The sequence below is a fragment of the Mustela lutreola genome, chromosome 2 (genome assembly GCF_030435805.1).
Source record: "Mustela lutreola isolate mMusLut2 chromosome 2, mMusLut2.pri, whole genome shotgun sequence".
NCBI classification, from domain to species: domain Eukaryota; kingdom Metazoa; phylum Chordata; class Mammalia; order Carnivora; family Mustelidae; genus Mustela; species Mustela lutreola.
This window is the reverse complement of record NC_081291.1, coordinates 60030663-60047882: the sequence shown is the minus strand read 5'-3', so window position 1 is coordinate 60047882 and position 17220 is coordinate 60030663. Positions and strand designations below refer to the sequence as shown.

General features: G+C 46.9%; 1 protein-coding gene across 1 annotated transcript in view; it reads left to right on the top strand.

The window, feature by feature from the left end:
• Window positions 1-1548: 1548 nt before the first annotated feature.
• CHST13 (carbohydrate sulfotransferase 13) overlaps window positions 1549-17220 on the top strand; it is a 28200-nt gene continuing 12528 nt past the window's right edge. The window contains exon 1 of the mRNA XM_059161939.1: window positions 1549-1892. Coding sequence (XP_059017922.1) covers window positions 1796-1892 — 97 coding nt within the window. The 5' untranslated portion in view covers window positions 1549-1795. The remainder of the gene's footprint in view (window positions 1893-17220) is intronic.

The window sequence follows — 17220 nt, the reverse complement described above, 5'->3', positions numbered from 1 at the left end:
CAATTCAATATCTACTGAATGAATGAATGTGAGCCCCTTTAAGAGAACAGAGGCTGCACAAGGTGTCTTCATAGGGAAGATACTGAGGCCCTGGGCCTCTGGCAAGGCATATTCAACCCTTCTATCCCAAGACCCTACACTGAGGCACCCCCATGGGTCTCTAGGGATCCAGTCTCCAGGAGTTTTCTCCAAAGGGATAAGCTGAGGCATTATTCTCAACTTTGACCACCAGGTGGCAGCCCAGGAGACCAAGGACCCAGAGGCTGGAACCCCTTATGGAGATTGTGGGCTGGGGGAGGATCTAGAATGCATATGTAGATTAGATTTAGGACCCACTGGGCACCCGGATAACTGGAAATCTGGGCCAGTCCCAAGGCTCTCCGTCTAGGTCATCTGGAAAGTCATAATAATGAGCTTCTGTTTTGGTCTGTGAACTGTGTTTCCCACTTCTCTGCCATTTGAGACCTATCATCACCATTTGGAGCCATCTCTTTAAGCCGCAGAACTATCATTTACTTAATATGTTTCCTTAAAGAGACCTTTAAAACCTCAATAAATACAATAGGAAAGAACTTTTGTTATCACCACTGTAAGAGAAACCAGTCTTTTGCCAGAAACAGGCAGTAATTGTAAAAATAAATTAACTCATCACAAACATCTAGGATTTAGATGGCAGTGAATTGGGGCACAGAGAGCTTAGGCAAATTTCCTGATCTCACACAATGGTTAAGTGGCACCTGCAGGGTCTGGAATCGGATTTTTCAAGAGCTACTATAAAACTGTAGTTCACTGCAGCAGCACCCTTTCCCACACACTCACACCACTAAGTGTTCACACAGGTGCACACCCACACACACACCCACACAAACACACACACAGACACCTGTATACGGTATCAGCTGCACCCCTGGTTCCCTGTTAGCCTGACTTCTGGGCAGCAAGGCACTAGGGTCAGGCCTGATTCCTGGTCTTCCCACCCCCACAGGGCTAGCTGGATGTTTATCGTTCAAATGTGAAACTTCACTCTCATCCCCCCACACACAGGAGTCCTCAACAAGCTGAGTGCTCTCCTGGAGTGTGGATCCCTTGCTGGGACCAGGTGAAGCACAAGAGCCCGGACTCCCAGTAGGGCGTGAACTGAGAACTCCCACCTCTCCTCCCAGAGCTGGCCAGGACCTACTTAAGCCAGAATTCAGGCAGGACCTGGGGACACCTGTGGAAAACAAGGCTACAGGGGGAAGTAAGAGGCACTTAGGCCTGGTACTGGGGACGGAAGATCGGGGCGGGATGGGGGAGGGTTATGTACAGAGGGCTTTTCCCCATACCAGCCCTTAGCCCCCTGGCATGCGAGGCCGCGAAAACACACCGAGGACACAGGCCTCTTCCGACCCACCCACCGATCTGCCACTTTGATGGCAAGGCTTCTTGGTCTCGGGTGGAGGAAGGTACCCCAGGGCAAACTGAAGGGGGCGGAGCCTCACCAGCGAAAGGCTCTTTCCACCCGGTCTCCACCCTTTGCGCCCTGGACCAATGCCCCACTTGATGGAGTGTGTGGCGTGGAGGACGAACGAGAGAGGGTCGCCACCCGCCGTCGCGCACCTCCGCAGTCCCCAGCGGTCTGCCGCCGCACCACCCTGCCCCCCGCAAGCAGGGCCCTCGCACCCCCGTGCCGTGCCTTGGTACGCGCCGCCGGGCGGGCGGGACCCGGCGGGGTGGGTCCCGGGGCGGGTCCCGGGCCGGGCACTGTTGCCCTTGCCTGGCAGGGCGGACTGCAGCCCCGCCGGCCCTGCACAGCATGGGGAGGCGCTGCTGGCCGCGGCGTGCCCTGGCCGCCGCGTGTCTGGGTGCCGCGCTCCTACTCCTGGGCGCCGCGCCCCGCGCCCTGAGCCCGGGTGAGTGCCCCTCGGGCCCCTACACTGGGGGCACCTGCCGTGTCCTCCCGGTCTTGGGGGAGGGCGGGCGAAGTGGGGGGTGGCAAGGAGGGGGTGAGTGGGTGCAGAAAGGCACTAGGCACCCCCGCCCATGGCCCAGCTCCCCGAAAGGGTGTTGGGCCCCTGGGGAGTCGGTCTCTCAACGACCAAGAGACGTGATCCTTTGGGGCCTCATAGCCTGTGCGCAGGGACCGGGGTCAGTTGTGGGTGGCCGAGGGCATTGGGCCAGGAACACAGCCTCATTTACCTTGCCCCAACACCCCTTGGCGCCCCGAAGTCCCTTGGCATAAGCTTGGGTGGGTTGGAGAAGCTTGGCGCTACCTGGTCCTGAAGGTGGTCCCTCTGTGCCACAGTCACCGCTGCCTGGAGCACCCTGCTCCGCCCCCAAGTCCGCAGGGGTAAGGACTTGGGGCTCCTCCGCACACATTGCATGGTCTAGTTGGAGTAACTGAGGCAGCTTGTCATGAGTCCGCAGTGCAAAGTAGCTGCTTTGGGTCAGAGGTGTGCGCTGAGTCTTACTTCACTTTGTCTCCTCCCCACTTAAAAGTGGGAAACTAGGGGCGCCTGGGTGGCTCAGTGGGTTAAGCCGCTGCCTTCGGCTCAGGTCATGATCTCAGGGTCCTGGGATGGAGTCCCACATCAGCCTCTCTGCTCAGCAGGGAGCCTGCTTCTCTCTCTCTCTCTCTCTCTCTGCCTGCCTCTCCATCTACTTGTGATCTCTGTCTGTCAAATAAATAAAATCTTAAAAAAAAAAAAAAAAAGTGGGAAACTAAGGACAGAGAGAGTGAGGGACAGGTGTGGATGGCTAACCCACTGGCTACACAGTCTGCCTGGGGCTGAGATGCCTAGTCAGCAGTGTGTTCCCGTCTCTGGGGCTGTTTGCCTTTCCTGGGTGTGAGTGTGTTGGGGTAGGGAGCAGGGACGGGTGGGTAGGGGGTCAGTCTCTACTCCCTGCCCCTACCCTGTGTGGGCTGTGAGAATCCTCAGAGCCCCATCTTTGGTGACTCCTAGACAGGGTCCCAGGAAGTAGATAACCATGCCCCCCCAGGGTAGGCAGGGACTGTGGGCCATGGGGTCAAGGTGGCCCAAAAGATGAGACTGAGGAATCTATTTTGGGGGGACACTCACCCCCCCCCCCCGGCTGGGTCTAGATTAGTGAATAAAGGTCATTCCACAGCCGTACTTGCTGGATGACCTAGTCCCTCTCCTCCCAGGTCCTCAGTACTCCCATCTATCACATGGAGTGCTCAAGTTCTTCCTTATGGGGCTTCTGGGGAGATGAAGTTAAAGGAGTTAGGGAGACAGCACACAGAAAGTGGCTGGTCATGTTTAGGACTCATGATTAGTGTCAGCTGTCATGATTAGTGGTAACATTGTGCTCCCTTCATCTCCTGGGGTGAGGGGCTTCCTTCTCCTGCTTTCCCTCAAACCCCCATGCCTGCCTCCGGGCTGGAGGCCAGGGTATAGCTGGGGTCCAGGTGAGCACCCCTTGGAGAGTCCTCCCTAGTGTTCACCCAGTCACCCTGCTACTCGCACTGTCTCCCCCATGTCTGGACTCAGCTGCCCAGATCTGGAGCCCTCTACAAGCCCGTGGAAGGAAGCTCTGGACAGTTTCTACCACCACCCCCTTTCTGAGAGCAGGCTGACCATCTGAGAGTGGTGCTCCAGATTCGCGGCAGGTGCTCCTGTGTCCTAGCTGAGCAGCGTGTCCCCTAGCACCGTGTGGGCTGTGATCCCAGAGTCTGTGACCGTAGAACAGTTTCTGTCCACCCAGTCATTCAGGGACAAATGTTTACTCAGGGCCTGGACTCCCAGCCCCCAGAGCTCAGCCCCCGGGGTGGGGTGTGAGAGAGAGAAAAGGCCAGAGCGTGCGGGTCCTGGTATGGGGGTGTGTCTCAGGGGTATCTACAAAGGAGTAGGTACAATTCAGTAGGCATCTGCGTGTCTGTATCTCTGGGGTTGTATGGGTCTCCCCTCCTGGGACATATCTTTTCTGCTACCTCCTCTACCCAGGTTTGAGAAAAGAGAAATGAGCCAAGGCACTGGTCACTCTCTGCGCTTTGTTCCTTCTCCTTCTAACCCTCTCCTGCAAGACCCAGGAGAGCAGGAGCTAGAGAGAGGGACTTATGAACCCCACCCTCAGTCTTTGCTTGGGACATGTGCCCACTGGGCTTCCCTGTTATTTGAACACCTTGACACCTTGGCTGTGACAAAAGAAGGTTAATCAAACCAACCTACCCAACCACCCCTGCTGTCCGCACCCCCCCCCCAACCCCAGCCATGAGCTAAACCCCCTGAGCTCAGAAGCCAGTGAGGGTGTGCTAATGTTGAGCCCACAGGCACCAGGCAGATGCCAAGGGCAGACTGCTAGGTGGAAAGGTCTTCTGCCAACCAGCTGGAGGTGGATCCTTCTGTCCAGGGACTCTGAAAATGGCCTCAGTAGGATCCTCGACATCTCTGAGCATGTCCCTGAAGCTGTGTTCCAAGTTGGAAGGGGTTGAAGGCAGGGTGGAGAGCGGGGTGGGGAAGGAGTGAGTCTCTGGCCTGGGGATAGGGCTCCAAGGCACAGGGAGAGTGTCAGCACCTTACTCCAGGCAGGCAGTCCCCTCCTTCTCCAAAGCAGAAGGTGTTGCCACACATTGGACAGGGGACCCCTGAGAGGCTGCCACTATAGGCCTGGAGCCCATTTACTAGAGGAGAAGTCTGGAACAGCCCACCCTGGTACCCCCTCGGCCCCCAGGATTCTACCAATGCTGATCTAGTGCCCAGTCACAGGGTCCTGGGGAATGAGGAAGATGCTGGGGGCAAGGTGGGACAGCTGCCCAGGATGCCACTGCCCTCAACACCCACCCTCACACCAGGGTCCCAGGGGCACCTCCACTGTCCCCTCTTGTCCCCTTCTACCCCTTGCTTCCTCTGTGTCCCTGCCTGGGCATAGCGATGTAACTCTGTCGACCACATATTTGCTGGGCACATGCTCCTGCGAGGTGCCTTTCTAGGGCTGGGAGCCAAACTTATTAATACCCCTGCCTGTGCAGACCTTAAATTTTTTATATTAAAAATCCAAATTGCCAGTTTGCATCCTCTGTCCCCAGAGGCACCCACAGGGAGAGTCTCCATGCACCCCCTTAAATCTCCTACCTCTGGTTCACAGCGGTGGCACGGGGAGGGTCTGGACCCACTTTCTAGGTTTGCAGGAGTGGAGCTTCTTCCTTGATGTTGGGAGGAGACTCTCTGTCCACTTCCGGGAGACCTGGGGTTGGGGGCAGGGAAGGGAGAGTAGCAAAGAGGTTGAGGTGGGGGGGTGCTTATTCCCAGTGGAGCCCGTCCCTTCCTTCCAGGCTGGACTGCAGCCTTCCTTTCTTCCGGCCACAGCTCTTCTCTTGGGGTCCAGTGCTCCCTATCTGAGGTTCAAGGCTGATGCTCACAGAGTTCTTCTCCGCTACCATCCTTCCCGTAAAGTCTCCAGATGGGGAAGGACTCAGGAAGCTCAGGTGGGGACCTTGGCTCTCCCTCCTCCTCCCTTTCCATGCCCTTCCTTCTCTGGCACCACAGCACCTGGGGACTCAGGCCACAGAGACAACTGTACAGACTAAATACAGGGTCTCTGATAGGGTGCCCCTGCAGCGAGGCAACATAGTAGTCCCAGAGGCAGCCATTGCTTTTAATGAAAAAACGGTATTTTGGTTCTACACAGAATAAATGCAGAAATGCCCAATGAGTACTGGGGAGTCAGGGAGCTGGGGTGCCAGGGCTCAGGTGGGTCAGTGAGGCTTGGAGCTGAGGTCCCAGCAGCAGCCCCTCAGTGCAAAAGCCAGGCATCTCTGCGGGGTAGCCAAAGGAGGCTAGAGCAGGCATCTTGCCCTCTACACCACCCCCACCCGCCTGGTGCCCCATGTCCCCTGCCTCTCACTGAGCCCCCTGCAGGACCCCATCCCATAGACTCTCCCTCCTCTCCCTTGCACAGTGGGGCCCCAGTCCGGGACTCTGCATGCTCCTTTCTCAGTCATGGCTCTTCGGCCCTCAACGGCAAGTGAGGAACCAGAGACTGGGAGCCAGCCACCCAGAGGATAGTGTCTCAGTGTGGACATCTCAACTCCTGCCCACTTAAGCCGGATGTGGCTGCCTTCAAGAATGGGTGGATCCAGGGGCTGAAACCATGTCTCCAGCTCTGGGTTTGGCTTTTCTCTATGGTTGCCTCACTTTTAGCGTCCTCAGTCCAAAGGGAGGGCTCTTTTACTGACAATGCCAGGCAGAGTCTCAAGGATGTGTCATATTGGCCGGAATTGGGTCACCTGGTGTCGACCTCTGAGCCAATTGCTGTGGCAGAAGGGGATGGAATGCTCTGATTGGGTAGGCCTGGTCACATGTCTATCCCAGCTGCTGTGGGAGAAGGATGCTTATCAGAAACATGTGGATGGAAGGTAAGCAGGTTCCTTCCTAGAGGGAAATCAAGTGGGCTAACCAAAGGAGGGGAGTGGCTGCTGGCAGCCAAATAAATAGATGCTCACCAAGCTGCTGTCCATTCTCAGAGACGGCTACAGTGCCTAGGGCTCAGAGGCACCTGTCAGGCCTCTGGAGAGTGCCATGAGAAAAGGCTAGCTGGCAAGACCAATGGCCCACTAGAGTAAGCATTAGTAATCCCATTTTGCAGAGAAAGAGACTAAGATCAGGAGCAGGGAAGTAACTTGCTCAAGGTCACTCAGCTAGGACGTGTGGGGGATAGGATTTAAATCCTAGTCTAAATCCCTAACCTTTATGCTTCCCACTCTGCAAGGCAGGAATATCTGGGTTGGACTTTGAAGCCTGCATAGGAGTTCACCAGGTGGGAAAATGAGGAAGGGGAATTTGGGGCAGAGAGAATGGGACAGACAAAAGCATGGAGGAGGGAAAAGTCCCCGTGTGCTAAGAGCTGTGCTGTGGGTGGAGCTCTGGGTTCATGAGAAGAGGGGGTGGGGTGGAAGCCAGAAAGGTACTATAAATTGGGTGTTAATGGGTGGCCTTGAATGGCATACCAGGAAATGAGGTACTCTCCCTATGGCCATAAGCAGCTATCAGTCTTTAAGTAAATATTCACTGACCTTAGGTGAGCTGCAGGGGTTACAAGAATTACAAGAAATCAAGACAGTCCCCATATAAAGCTGACCTTCTGAAGAGGCAGCCAGAAATAACCTCATTATTTCAGTGGTAATAAGTGCCATGAATAAATTAAAAGGAGAAATGGAAAGATCCTGGTGTGGAGTACGGCTCACTGGAGAGACCCTCCTTCCAGAGACTTCAGATTTGAAATCTGAACATGAAGTGTTTAAAGTATAAGGGCTCTTGGAGGAGCATCCCAGCCAAGGAACAGTGCAATGGTCCTGAGGTGGGAGCTCACCTAATGTATTCATTGCTTGGCAGAAAGACCAGTGTGGCTGGAGCTGGGGGGAAGTGGAAGGTGGGAGGTACACCAGGAGGGCCTCTGGGAAGGAACAGGAATTTATTGTTAACAAGTAGGAAGCCATGTGGATTTTAAAATAACCAAGGTAGGAGGAAGAGAAATAAGAAGCTGAATGAGGAGACTGTAGTGATTGTCCTGGACATAGCCAAAGGGGCTTGCTGCCCTGAGCTGACTACAGTGAAGGGTTTGGGGGACAGGGATGGTTCCTGATCATTCTGAAGGCAGAGGTGATGAGATTATACCCAAGATCATCTGGACAGATCAGGGGTTCCATTCCAGGTGGTTTATGGAGTTCAAAATATTGAGTCTGAATTTTAAATACAAGTGAAGAGATCTCTACTTTTCTTCTGGGGGTGGGGGGAAGTAGGATTGTTTTTTTTTATTTTTGAAGATCTTGTTAATGTGTTCCTCCATGGGCCTGATTACCAGGGGGAATGTCCCTGACCCAGAGACATGCAGGTCAGCCCTGAAGTCCCAGGTCACCCAGGGGACTGAATGGGCTGGGGAAACCCTCCCTCCTACTCCCCCAGCAAGGTCCCCAGGGCCTGTCGGTGCTGTTTGGGCCTGGCTGTCCCTGCCTGTCTGGTCTTGCAACACTATGCGCAGCTAGAACTTATTAACCAGAAACCACATGTTGTAATCTTTGCTCACTGGACTGGGAATCACCAAACAGTATCTTCCCCCCAAAAGAGTGAAGTTTCAAGTCGCCCACAGAACGACTTGCACCCTGCCCGGCTCCAAGGGGCAGCCAAAGCCTTTCCTTAGGGGTGGGTGTGCAAAGGGCCATGTACTGGGTTTCTGCTTTCCGTTTCCCTGTGTGGTGACTCAGCCACTTACCTGTAGGTTTTGTGAGGATGGACCAGGCTGTGCACTGGGCAGAATGGGTGCCCAAGAGATATGCCCTCTGATGCGTACATGTGCTCTGGTCTGGGGTGAGATCCTATTCCTGGGCTTTACTTGCTCTGAGGCCTCAGGCATGTTTGTTTTCCTCTTTGAACCTCAGTTTCCCTATCTGTCAAACGCAGATAATAATAGTTTCTACCTGATAGGAGTAAGTGTGTCAATGTCTGCAAAGCGCCGAGCACAGTGCCAGCTGCTGGCTGAGCCCAGGGCTGTGCCCCAGCTGCCTCTTCCCTGGCTCCCTGACCCTGCTGAAACACTGCCTCTTTTGCCAGCTGCCATGCTCTCTTAGGGGCTTCCTGCCCACACGCAGTGGGCCCTGTAGGGTGTTGGGTTGGTCTTCCCACTGGTCTCCTAGACTGGGACTGTGGTCTGCTCATGAGGCTGGTGCTGCCTGGTTTCCATGGCCTGGAGCCCTCTGGGCATGGGCACTGGGCTTTCCCAGACTGTGGGAGCTCACCCCACATCGCTTCCTCCCCTTCAGCCCCAGCTGGTTCACTTTGAGCTGTTCTACTACTATGATCTCCCTGTTTCTCCTTCTGCCAGCCTCTGTCCCCATCACTGTGTGTAGCTCTGTCTCTTTCTCTGTCTGCATCTTTGGCACCCCCTAGTCCCTCCCACCTTCCTTCCACCACCCTCTCCCTGCACCCAGCCCCTTCCATAACCTTCTCTATTTTTGTTTCCTTTTTCAAAGAAGAACCCCATAGAACCCCATTGTGGTTTTGCCTGTGGCTGCCCTGGGCGGGCCCAGGCTCCTCCCTGGCTGTGAGACTGGGCCTGCTGCCTTGCTCTCCCTGGCTTGTCTGCTCATTGGTGCCCTTGGCAGTGAGCCTGGGACCTGAAGCCTCATGGAGGGGCTGCAGGGTGGAAGACACAAGCCAAGAGAGGCTAGGGGCAACCAGAGTAGAGGTTGGGGAATGCCTCTTTGGGGCCACCCTGCCCTCAGAGCCAAACCGCCAGCTTCCCAGAGTGGAGGGCTGGCTCCAGGGATCTTCAAGATAATCCCCTTCTGACCCTCCTAGACCCATCTGTCCCCTTCCATGGCCACCCTGCCCATCCCACTAGACTGTAGGTTCTTCTGATCTGTGTGGTGGGAAGGGTGGAGTGGGTGGTGTGGCCCAGCCCTGTAATCACTAGCCATAGCTACTCTATAAATAGGGCCTCCCTCTTGTGCCTGTTCCCTCTGACCCTCCACCCACCAGCCCCTGAGGTCTGGTATGGGATCCATTTTCCTGCAGGCTGTAGCCTGAGCAGGAAATGAGAGTCCCCATACAAGGGCTGGTGTTTCTGAAGGCTGGCTGCCTCCCTCCGAGTTGGGGGGTGGTGGTGCTTGAGGCTGCCAGAGGCATTGCCAGGAGTCCCTAGACAGTAGGCTTCAGATGCACACAGAAGGTTCTGGAAGCCAAGGCGAGTCCAATCCATCTGTCGCTTATTCATTCCTTTGACCAGCCTCTGCCAGGCCTGGCTCTAATACAGTGGTTCTAGAAGTGCAATCCTGGGCCAACAGCATGAGCATGACCTGGGAGCTGTTAGAAATGCAGATTCTTGGGCCCCACTCCAGCCCTACCAGGCTAGAACCTCTGCGTGTGGGGCCAGGTAATTATGTTTTCATCCACGCATGCCAAAATCTGAGAACCACTACTCATGGTCAGTTTGCCAACATTTAACCAAATTTTCAGCTTATCAAATTTTCCAGGTTTATTTCTTCGTCAAAAACACATCTTAAAGAAAACGCCTGAATCTTTTTGATGAATATATTCTTGGCAGCATTTTGAAGACTCTTCATTTTGTTGAAAGCCAAGGTTCATGGATATGTTCATCCATCTTATGAATATATTCTCTTCCCATATGATCCTGAATTCTTGAAGATATTCTTGTGAATAAGCCATAGTCTTATGAACTCAGGAATATATTATACTAGCCATTGACTGAATTTGTAAGCTAGACTTACATAAAATGTCCTTGCATATATTCTTTTTTATGACCAGTATTTTTATTTATTTTCATTGAGATCTAATTCTCATTCCATAAAATTTCACTTTTTTAAAGTACACAATTCAGTGGTATTCACTGTCTGTAAAAGTTGTACAATATGACTTCTATATAATTCCAGAATATTAGCCATTAGCAGTCACTCCCCACTTTCCCAGGGACTCTGCTGCTGTGTCCCTTAGCCTTGGGCAACCATTAGATTCTGTCTCTATGGATTTGCCCATTTTGGCTGTTTCATGTAAATGGCATCAAACAATATGTGGACTTTTGAGTTTGGTTTCTCTCACTGAGTAATGTTACGAGGTCTAGCCATGTCAGGTACATGTCATGTACATGTCAGTACAACCTGGGTCAGTACTCCTTTCCTTCTTATGAGTGAATAGGTATACACATACCACAGTATTTAACCCTTCATCTGCTGATGGATATTTAAGGCTTTGGTTATTAAATATAATGCCAAGGGAAACATATGTGCATAAGTTTTTGTGTGAACGTGTTTTCAGTTCTCCTGGGTGTGTACCTAGGAGTGGAGTTGCTGGGGCATAGGCTAATTTTATGCTTAACTTTTTTTCCCCCAATTTTTGTTATTATAGTGAAATACATGTCAGATAAATTTTGCTGTCTTCATCGTTTTTGTATGGTTCAGTGATATCAACACGTTCACAGTGTTTTGTGACCATCCTCTCCAGATCTCTTTTTGTCTGGTAGAACTGAAACTCTGCACTTATTAAGTGACTCCCTGTTCTGCCCTCCGCAACACGACGACCATCCCCTGCTTTATAACTCATTGGTTTTTACTACTCCGGGTACTCTGCAAGTGGAATCATTCATAACTGGTCCTTTTGTGACTGGCTTCTTTCACTCAGCATAATCTCCTCAGGGCTCACCCACGTTGTAGCCTATGTCAGAGTTTCCTTTCCTTCCCAGGCTGACTAATACCCACTGTATGAATGGACCCCATTTTGCTTATCCATTCATCTCTTGATGGCCTCTCGGGTTGCTAACACGTTTTAGCTATTGTGAACAATACTGCTGTGAACATGGGTGTGCACGTATCTCTTAGACATCCTGCTTTTTCAGCTCTTTTGGGTATATACCCAGAAGTGGAATTTCTGGGTCATATGGTAACTCCACATTTAATTGCCTGAGGGGCCTCCATGCTATTTTCCTAGAAGCTGCCCCTTGTTATCTCCCCACCAACAGTGTACAGGGTTCCAATTTCTCCACATCGACAACACTTGTTTTCTCTCTCTTTTTTTATAGTAGCCATAATAATGGGTGTGAGGTGGTATCTCCTTATCATTTTGATTTGCATTTACCCAATGATTAGTGAAATTGACCATCTTTTTATGTGCTTCTTGGTCATATGTATATCCTCTTTGGAGAAATGCTATTCAAGTCCTTTGCCCTTTTTAAAAATTTGTTGTTGTTGTTGAATTTTAGGAGCTCTCTATATATCCCTTATCAGATACATAATTTATAAATATTTTCTCCTATTCTTTGCATTGTCTTTGGGTGCACACATTTTTTAAAATTTAATTTATTTTAATTCAATTAATTCACATATACTGTATTATTAGTTTCAGAGGTAGAATTCAGTGATTCACCAGGTGTGTATAACACCCAGTGCTCATTACATTATGTGTCCTTTTAATGTCCATCACCCAGTTACTCCATCCCCCTACTCACCTCCCCTCCAGCAACCCTCAGTTTGTTTCCTAGAGTTAAGAGTGTCTTATGGTTTGTCTCCCTCTCTGATTCCATCTTACTTTATTTTCCCCTCCTTTCCCCTATGATCCTCTGTTTTGTTTCTTAAATTCCACATATGAGTAAAATCATATAATTGTCTTTCTTTGATTGACTTATTTCGCTTAGCATAATACTTTCTAGTTCCATTCACATCATTGTAAATGGCAAGATTTCATTCTTTTTGATGGTTGAGTAATAGTCCATTGTATATAATATACATATAATATCACATTTATATATATATATATCAATTACAAATATATATGTGTGTGTGTATATATATGTGTATATATATATATCACTTTCTTTATCCATTCATAGGTCAATGGATATCTGGGCTCTTCCTGTAGTTTTGGCTGCTGTGGACATTGCTGCTATAAACATTGGGGTGCAGGTGCCATTCGGATTACTACATTTATATTTTTGGGGCAAATACCCAGTAGTGCAATTGTTGGGTCATAGAGTAGCTCTCTTTTTAACTTCTTGAGGAGACTCCATGCTATGTTCCAGAGTGGCTACACCAGCTTGCATTCCCACCAACAGTGTAGGAGGGTTCCCCTTTCTCTGTATCCTCACCAACATCTGTCATTTCCTTTATTGCTAATTTAAGCCATTCTGACTAGTGTGAGGTGCTATCTGATTGTGGTTTTGATTTGTATTGTCCTGATGTCAAGTGATGTTGAGCATTTTTTCATGTGCCTGTTGGCCATTTGTATGTCTTCTTTGGAGAAATGTCTGTTTATGTCTTTTGCTCATTTCTTGACTGGATTATTTGTTTTTTGGGGGTTGAGTTTGATAAATTCTTTAGAGCTATTGGATACTATGGGTGCACAAAGTTTTTAAATTTCCAGCAAGTCCATTTACCTATTTCTTCTTTTGCTACCTGGCCTTTGATCCTATCCAAGAAACTATTGCCAAATCCAATATCATGAAGCTATTGTCTTATGTTTTCTTGTTTTAGGTCTTATGTTTAGGTCTTTGACCCATTTTAACTTAAATTGTATATATTATGTGAAGTGAGGGTCTGACTTCATTCTTTTGCCTGTGAATATCCAGTTTTCTCAGCACCATTTGTTGAGAAGAGTGTCCTTTCCCCTTTGAATGGTTAAAATTACTTGACCATATATGTAAGTGTTTATTTCTGGGCTCTCTATTCTACTCTACTGATTTATATGTCTGTCCTTATACCACCCACTGTTTTGTTATTTATTTATTTATTTATTTATTTGCAGTTAGTTTTGAAATTAGGAAGCATGAGTCCTCCAGTTTTGTTCTTTTTCAAGTTATTTTTGGCTATTTGGGTTCCCATACAAATTTCAGGATGGGTTTTCTATCTCTGCAAAAAAAAGTCATTGGAATTTTGACAGAGATTTCATTGAATCTGTAGGTTGTTTTGGGTCATATTGACATTTTAGCAATATTAAGTTTTCTAATCCATGAACATGGGACATGTTTCCATTTCTTTGTGTCTTATTTATTTCAGCAGTGTTTTGTAGTTTTCACTGTACAAGTCTTTCACCTCTTTGGTTAAGTAATTCCTAAATATTTTCTTCTTTTTTACATTATTGTAAATGGAATTGTTTTTGTGATTTCTTTTTCATATTGTTATTGTTTTTGTATGAAAATGCAATGGATTTTTGTATGTTAATATTGTATCCTGCTACTTTGGTGAACTCATTTATTAGTTCTAACAATTTTTGTGGGTGCAATCTTCAGGGATTTCTGCATCTAAGTACATATCATCTGCAAACAGAGATAATTTTATTACTTCCTTCTAGTTTAGATATCTTTTCTTTCTTTTTCTTGTCTAATTTCTCTGACTAGAGATTCCAGCATTACGTTGAATAGAAGTGGCAAAAATGGGCATCCTTGGGGCACCTGGGTGTCTCAGTGGGTTAAAGCCTCTGCCTTCAGCTCAGGTCATGATCTCAGGGTCCTAAGATTGAGCCCCGCATCAGGCTCTCTGCTCTGCAGGGAGCCTGCTTCCCCCTCTCTCTCTGCCTGCCTCTCTGCCTAGTTGTGATCTCTGTCTGTCAAATAACTAACTAAATAAATAAATCTTTTTAGAAAATGGGCATCCTTGCCTCATTCCTGATGTAGAGGAAAAACTTTGGTCTTTCACTACTAGGTATGATGTTCGCTGTGGGTTTTTCATATATGGTTTATATTGTGTTGTAGTACTTTCCTTCTATTCCTTGTTTTTTGAATTTTTTTAATCATGAAAGTATGTTGAATTATGTCAAATGCTTTTTCTGTGTCAAGTGAGATAATAAACTCACTTGTTTTTCCCCCTTCATTCTCTTAATGTGATGTATTACGTGATTGGTGTTTGTATGTTGAACTATCCTTGCATTCTAAGAATAAATCCCATTTGGTTATAATGCATAATCTTTTTAATGTGCTGTTGAGTTACATTTTCTAGTATTTTGTGGAATATTTTTGCATCAATATTCATAAGAGATATTAGTCTGTAGCTTTCATTTCTTGTACTGCCTTTGTCTGGCTTCCCCCTCCCCAATCAGAGTTGTACTGGCCCCATAGAATGAGTTAGGAAGTGCTCCCTCTTCTTTGGTTTTTTGAAAAGTTTGAGAAGGACTTGTATTAGTTCTTTAAATGTTTGATTGACTACAGCAGTGAAGCCATCATGTCCATGGATTTTTTTTTGTCTAGAAATTTTTGATTACTGATTTGATCTCCTTACTAGTTATAGGTTTTCTCAGATTTTCTAAATATCTATTTATTTAGTCTTAATACATTTTGTGTTTTTTAGAAATTTGTCTATTTCATCAAGGTTATCCAATTTTTTTTTGGCATACAGTTGTTCATAGTACTCTTATTTTTTTTTTTTTATTTCTGTAGTCACTAGTAATGTCCCACTTTCATTTCTGATTTTAGTAAGCTGTATCTTCTTTTTTCTTGGTCCATCTAGCTGAAAGTTAGTCAACTTGTAGAACTTTCCAAAGAACCAATGTCTGGTTTTCTTGATTTTCCCTATTTTTCTATTCTCCATTTCATTTATCTCTGCTCTAATCTTTATTATTTCCTTCTTTCTTAAAGCTTTGGGTTTATTTTTTCTTTTTCTAGTTCCTTAAGTTGTAAAGTTAGATTGCTGATTTTAGATCTTTCTTTTATTTTTTGATGTAAGCATATATAGCTATAAATTTTCTCTTAAACACTTTTACTGCATCCCATAAGTTTGGCATATTGTTTTCATTTCTGTTTGTCTCCAAGTATTTTCTAATTTCCCTTGTGATTTCTTTGATCCACTGGTTTTTTTTTAGAAGTGTGTTCTTTGATGTCTACAAATTTGTGGATTTTCCAGTTTGCCTTCTGTTACTGATTTCTGACTTCACCCTGCTGTGGTTAGAGAACATACTTTGTATGATATATGTCTTTAAAATCTATCATGACTTATTTTGTGGCCTAACCTATAGACTATCCTGGGAAATGTTCCATATGCATTAGAGAAGAATGTGTATGCTGTTGTTATTTGATAGTGTTTTGCATATGTCCATTAGATCTAGTTGGTTTACTGTGATACATAAGTTCCCTGTCTCCCTCCTCATCTTCTCTCTGGTTACTTAATTCATTATTATGAGTGGTATATTAAAATCTCCCACCTATTATTTCTCCCTCCTATTCTGTTATTTCTCCCTCCTGTTTCTCCCTTCTATTTCTGTTATTTCTCCCTCCTATTCTGTTAATTTTTGTTTCATATACTTCGATGGCCTACCATTAGGTAAGTAAATGTTTGTAATTGTTTTCTCTTCTTGCTGTATTGAAACTTTTATTTATATATAAAGTCCTTCTTTGTCTCCTGTAAACTTTTGATTCAAAGTCTATTTTGTCTGGTATGAATATAGTCACATTTACTCTATTTTGTTATTATTTGCTTGGAGTATCTTTTTCTATCCTTTCACTTTCAACCAGTCTGGATCCCAAGTGAGTCTCTTGTAGACAGCATATAGAGTTGGGTCAGATATTTTTATCCGTTCTGCCAATTTCTTCATTCTAACCACAGAGTTTAATCCATTGACATTTAAATTAATGATAAAGAGGAACATCTGTCATTTTGATTTGTCTTCTCTATGCTTACAGTTTTTTTATTCCTCATTTACTATTATACTGTCTACTTTTGTGCCTAGTCAATTTATTTTTTGTAGTAAAATGTTAAAATTATTTTCTCATTTCTTTTGTGGATACCATGGAGATTACACTGAATATACTAAAATTATACACTGTATTTTGAATTTATACAAGTTTCTTCATTTGAATTCGCCATACTTTTCCTGTTTCCTTGTATGACTTCTAATTTCTTTGTTGAACACTGAACATCTGAATCAAAATGTAGCTCTGGAAATCAGATTCTCTTTCTCAGTGATTGCTGTTTTAAATTTCTGTTTTTTGTTTTTCTGATTGTTGTAGACTGTGCTGAGGTTCAGCCCAAGGTATAAATTTAAGGACTTCTTAGGTCTTTTCTGAGCTCTTTCTGGGCATTCAGTCAGTTTCTATTTTTCCCCACCTATGCGGTTGTTTTGAATGTTTTAGTCTGTAATATCTGGCTCCAAAAGGGGGAAAAGAGAAAAATGAAAGGTGGGGAAAAGTAAACCAGTTCTTCAAAGTAAACCAGACTTCTCCTGGAAGTCACTTTATGTGGAGGGGGAGGGGGTTGCAACAATGTGGGGAGGTACAATTAATCAAAGCACAGATCTCTGATATTTGGAGAACAGGTCTCTTTTGCCCACTCTGGCTCTTTAGTGCTGTATGTCAACTGCTCCAAGAACACATGCACAGCTGCATACCATGTGGTGGGGGTGGGAGATGGGTAGTTGTCCTGTGCTAAGAGCTGAAACTGACTGAAATTTACCACCATTTACCACATAAGCCTTCCTCTGGAGGTTGAAAGCCTTCAAAGGACTCCAGAATTCCAGTTCTCTCTGATGTATCAGATAGATTCTGCTAGTACAATTGTTGCCTAGGTGGAGGGACAGATTCTTGGTCTGTCATCTTTCCAAAATCATCTAGGCTTAGCTTATTTTTTTATTTTAATTTTTTAATTTACTCATTTGAGAGTAAGACAGAAAGAGCACAAGCAGGGGTAGTGGGAGACTCCCTGCTGAGCTAGGAGCCCCACATGGGACTCCATCCCAGGACCTAGAGACCATGACCCAAGCTGAAGGCAGACACTTAACCATCTGAGCCACCCAG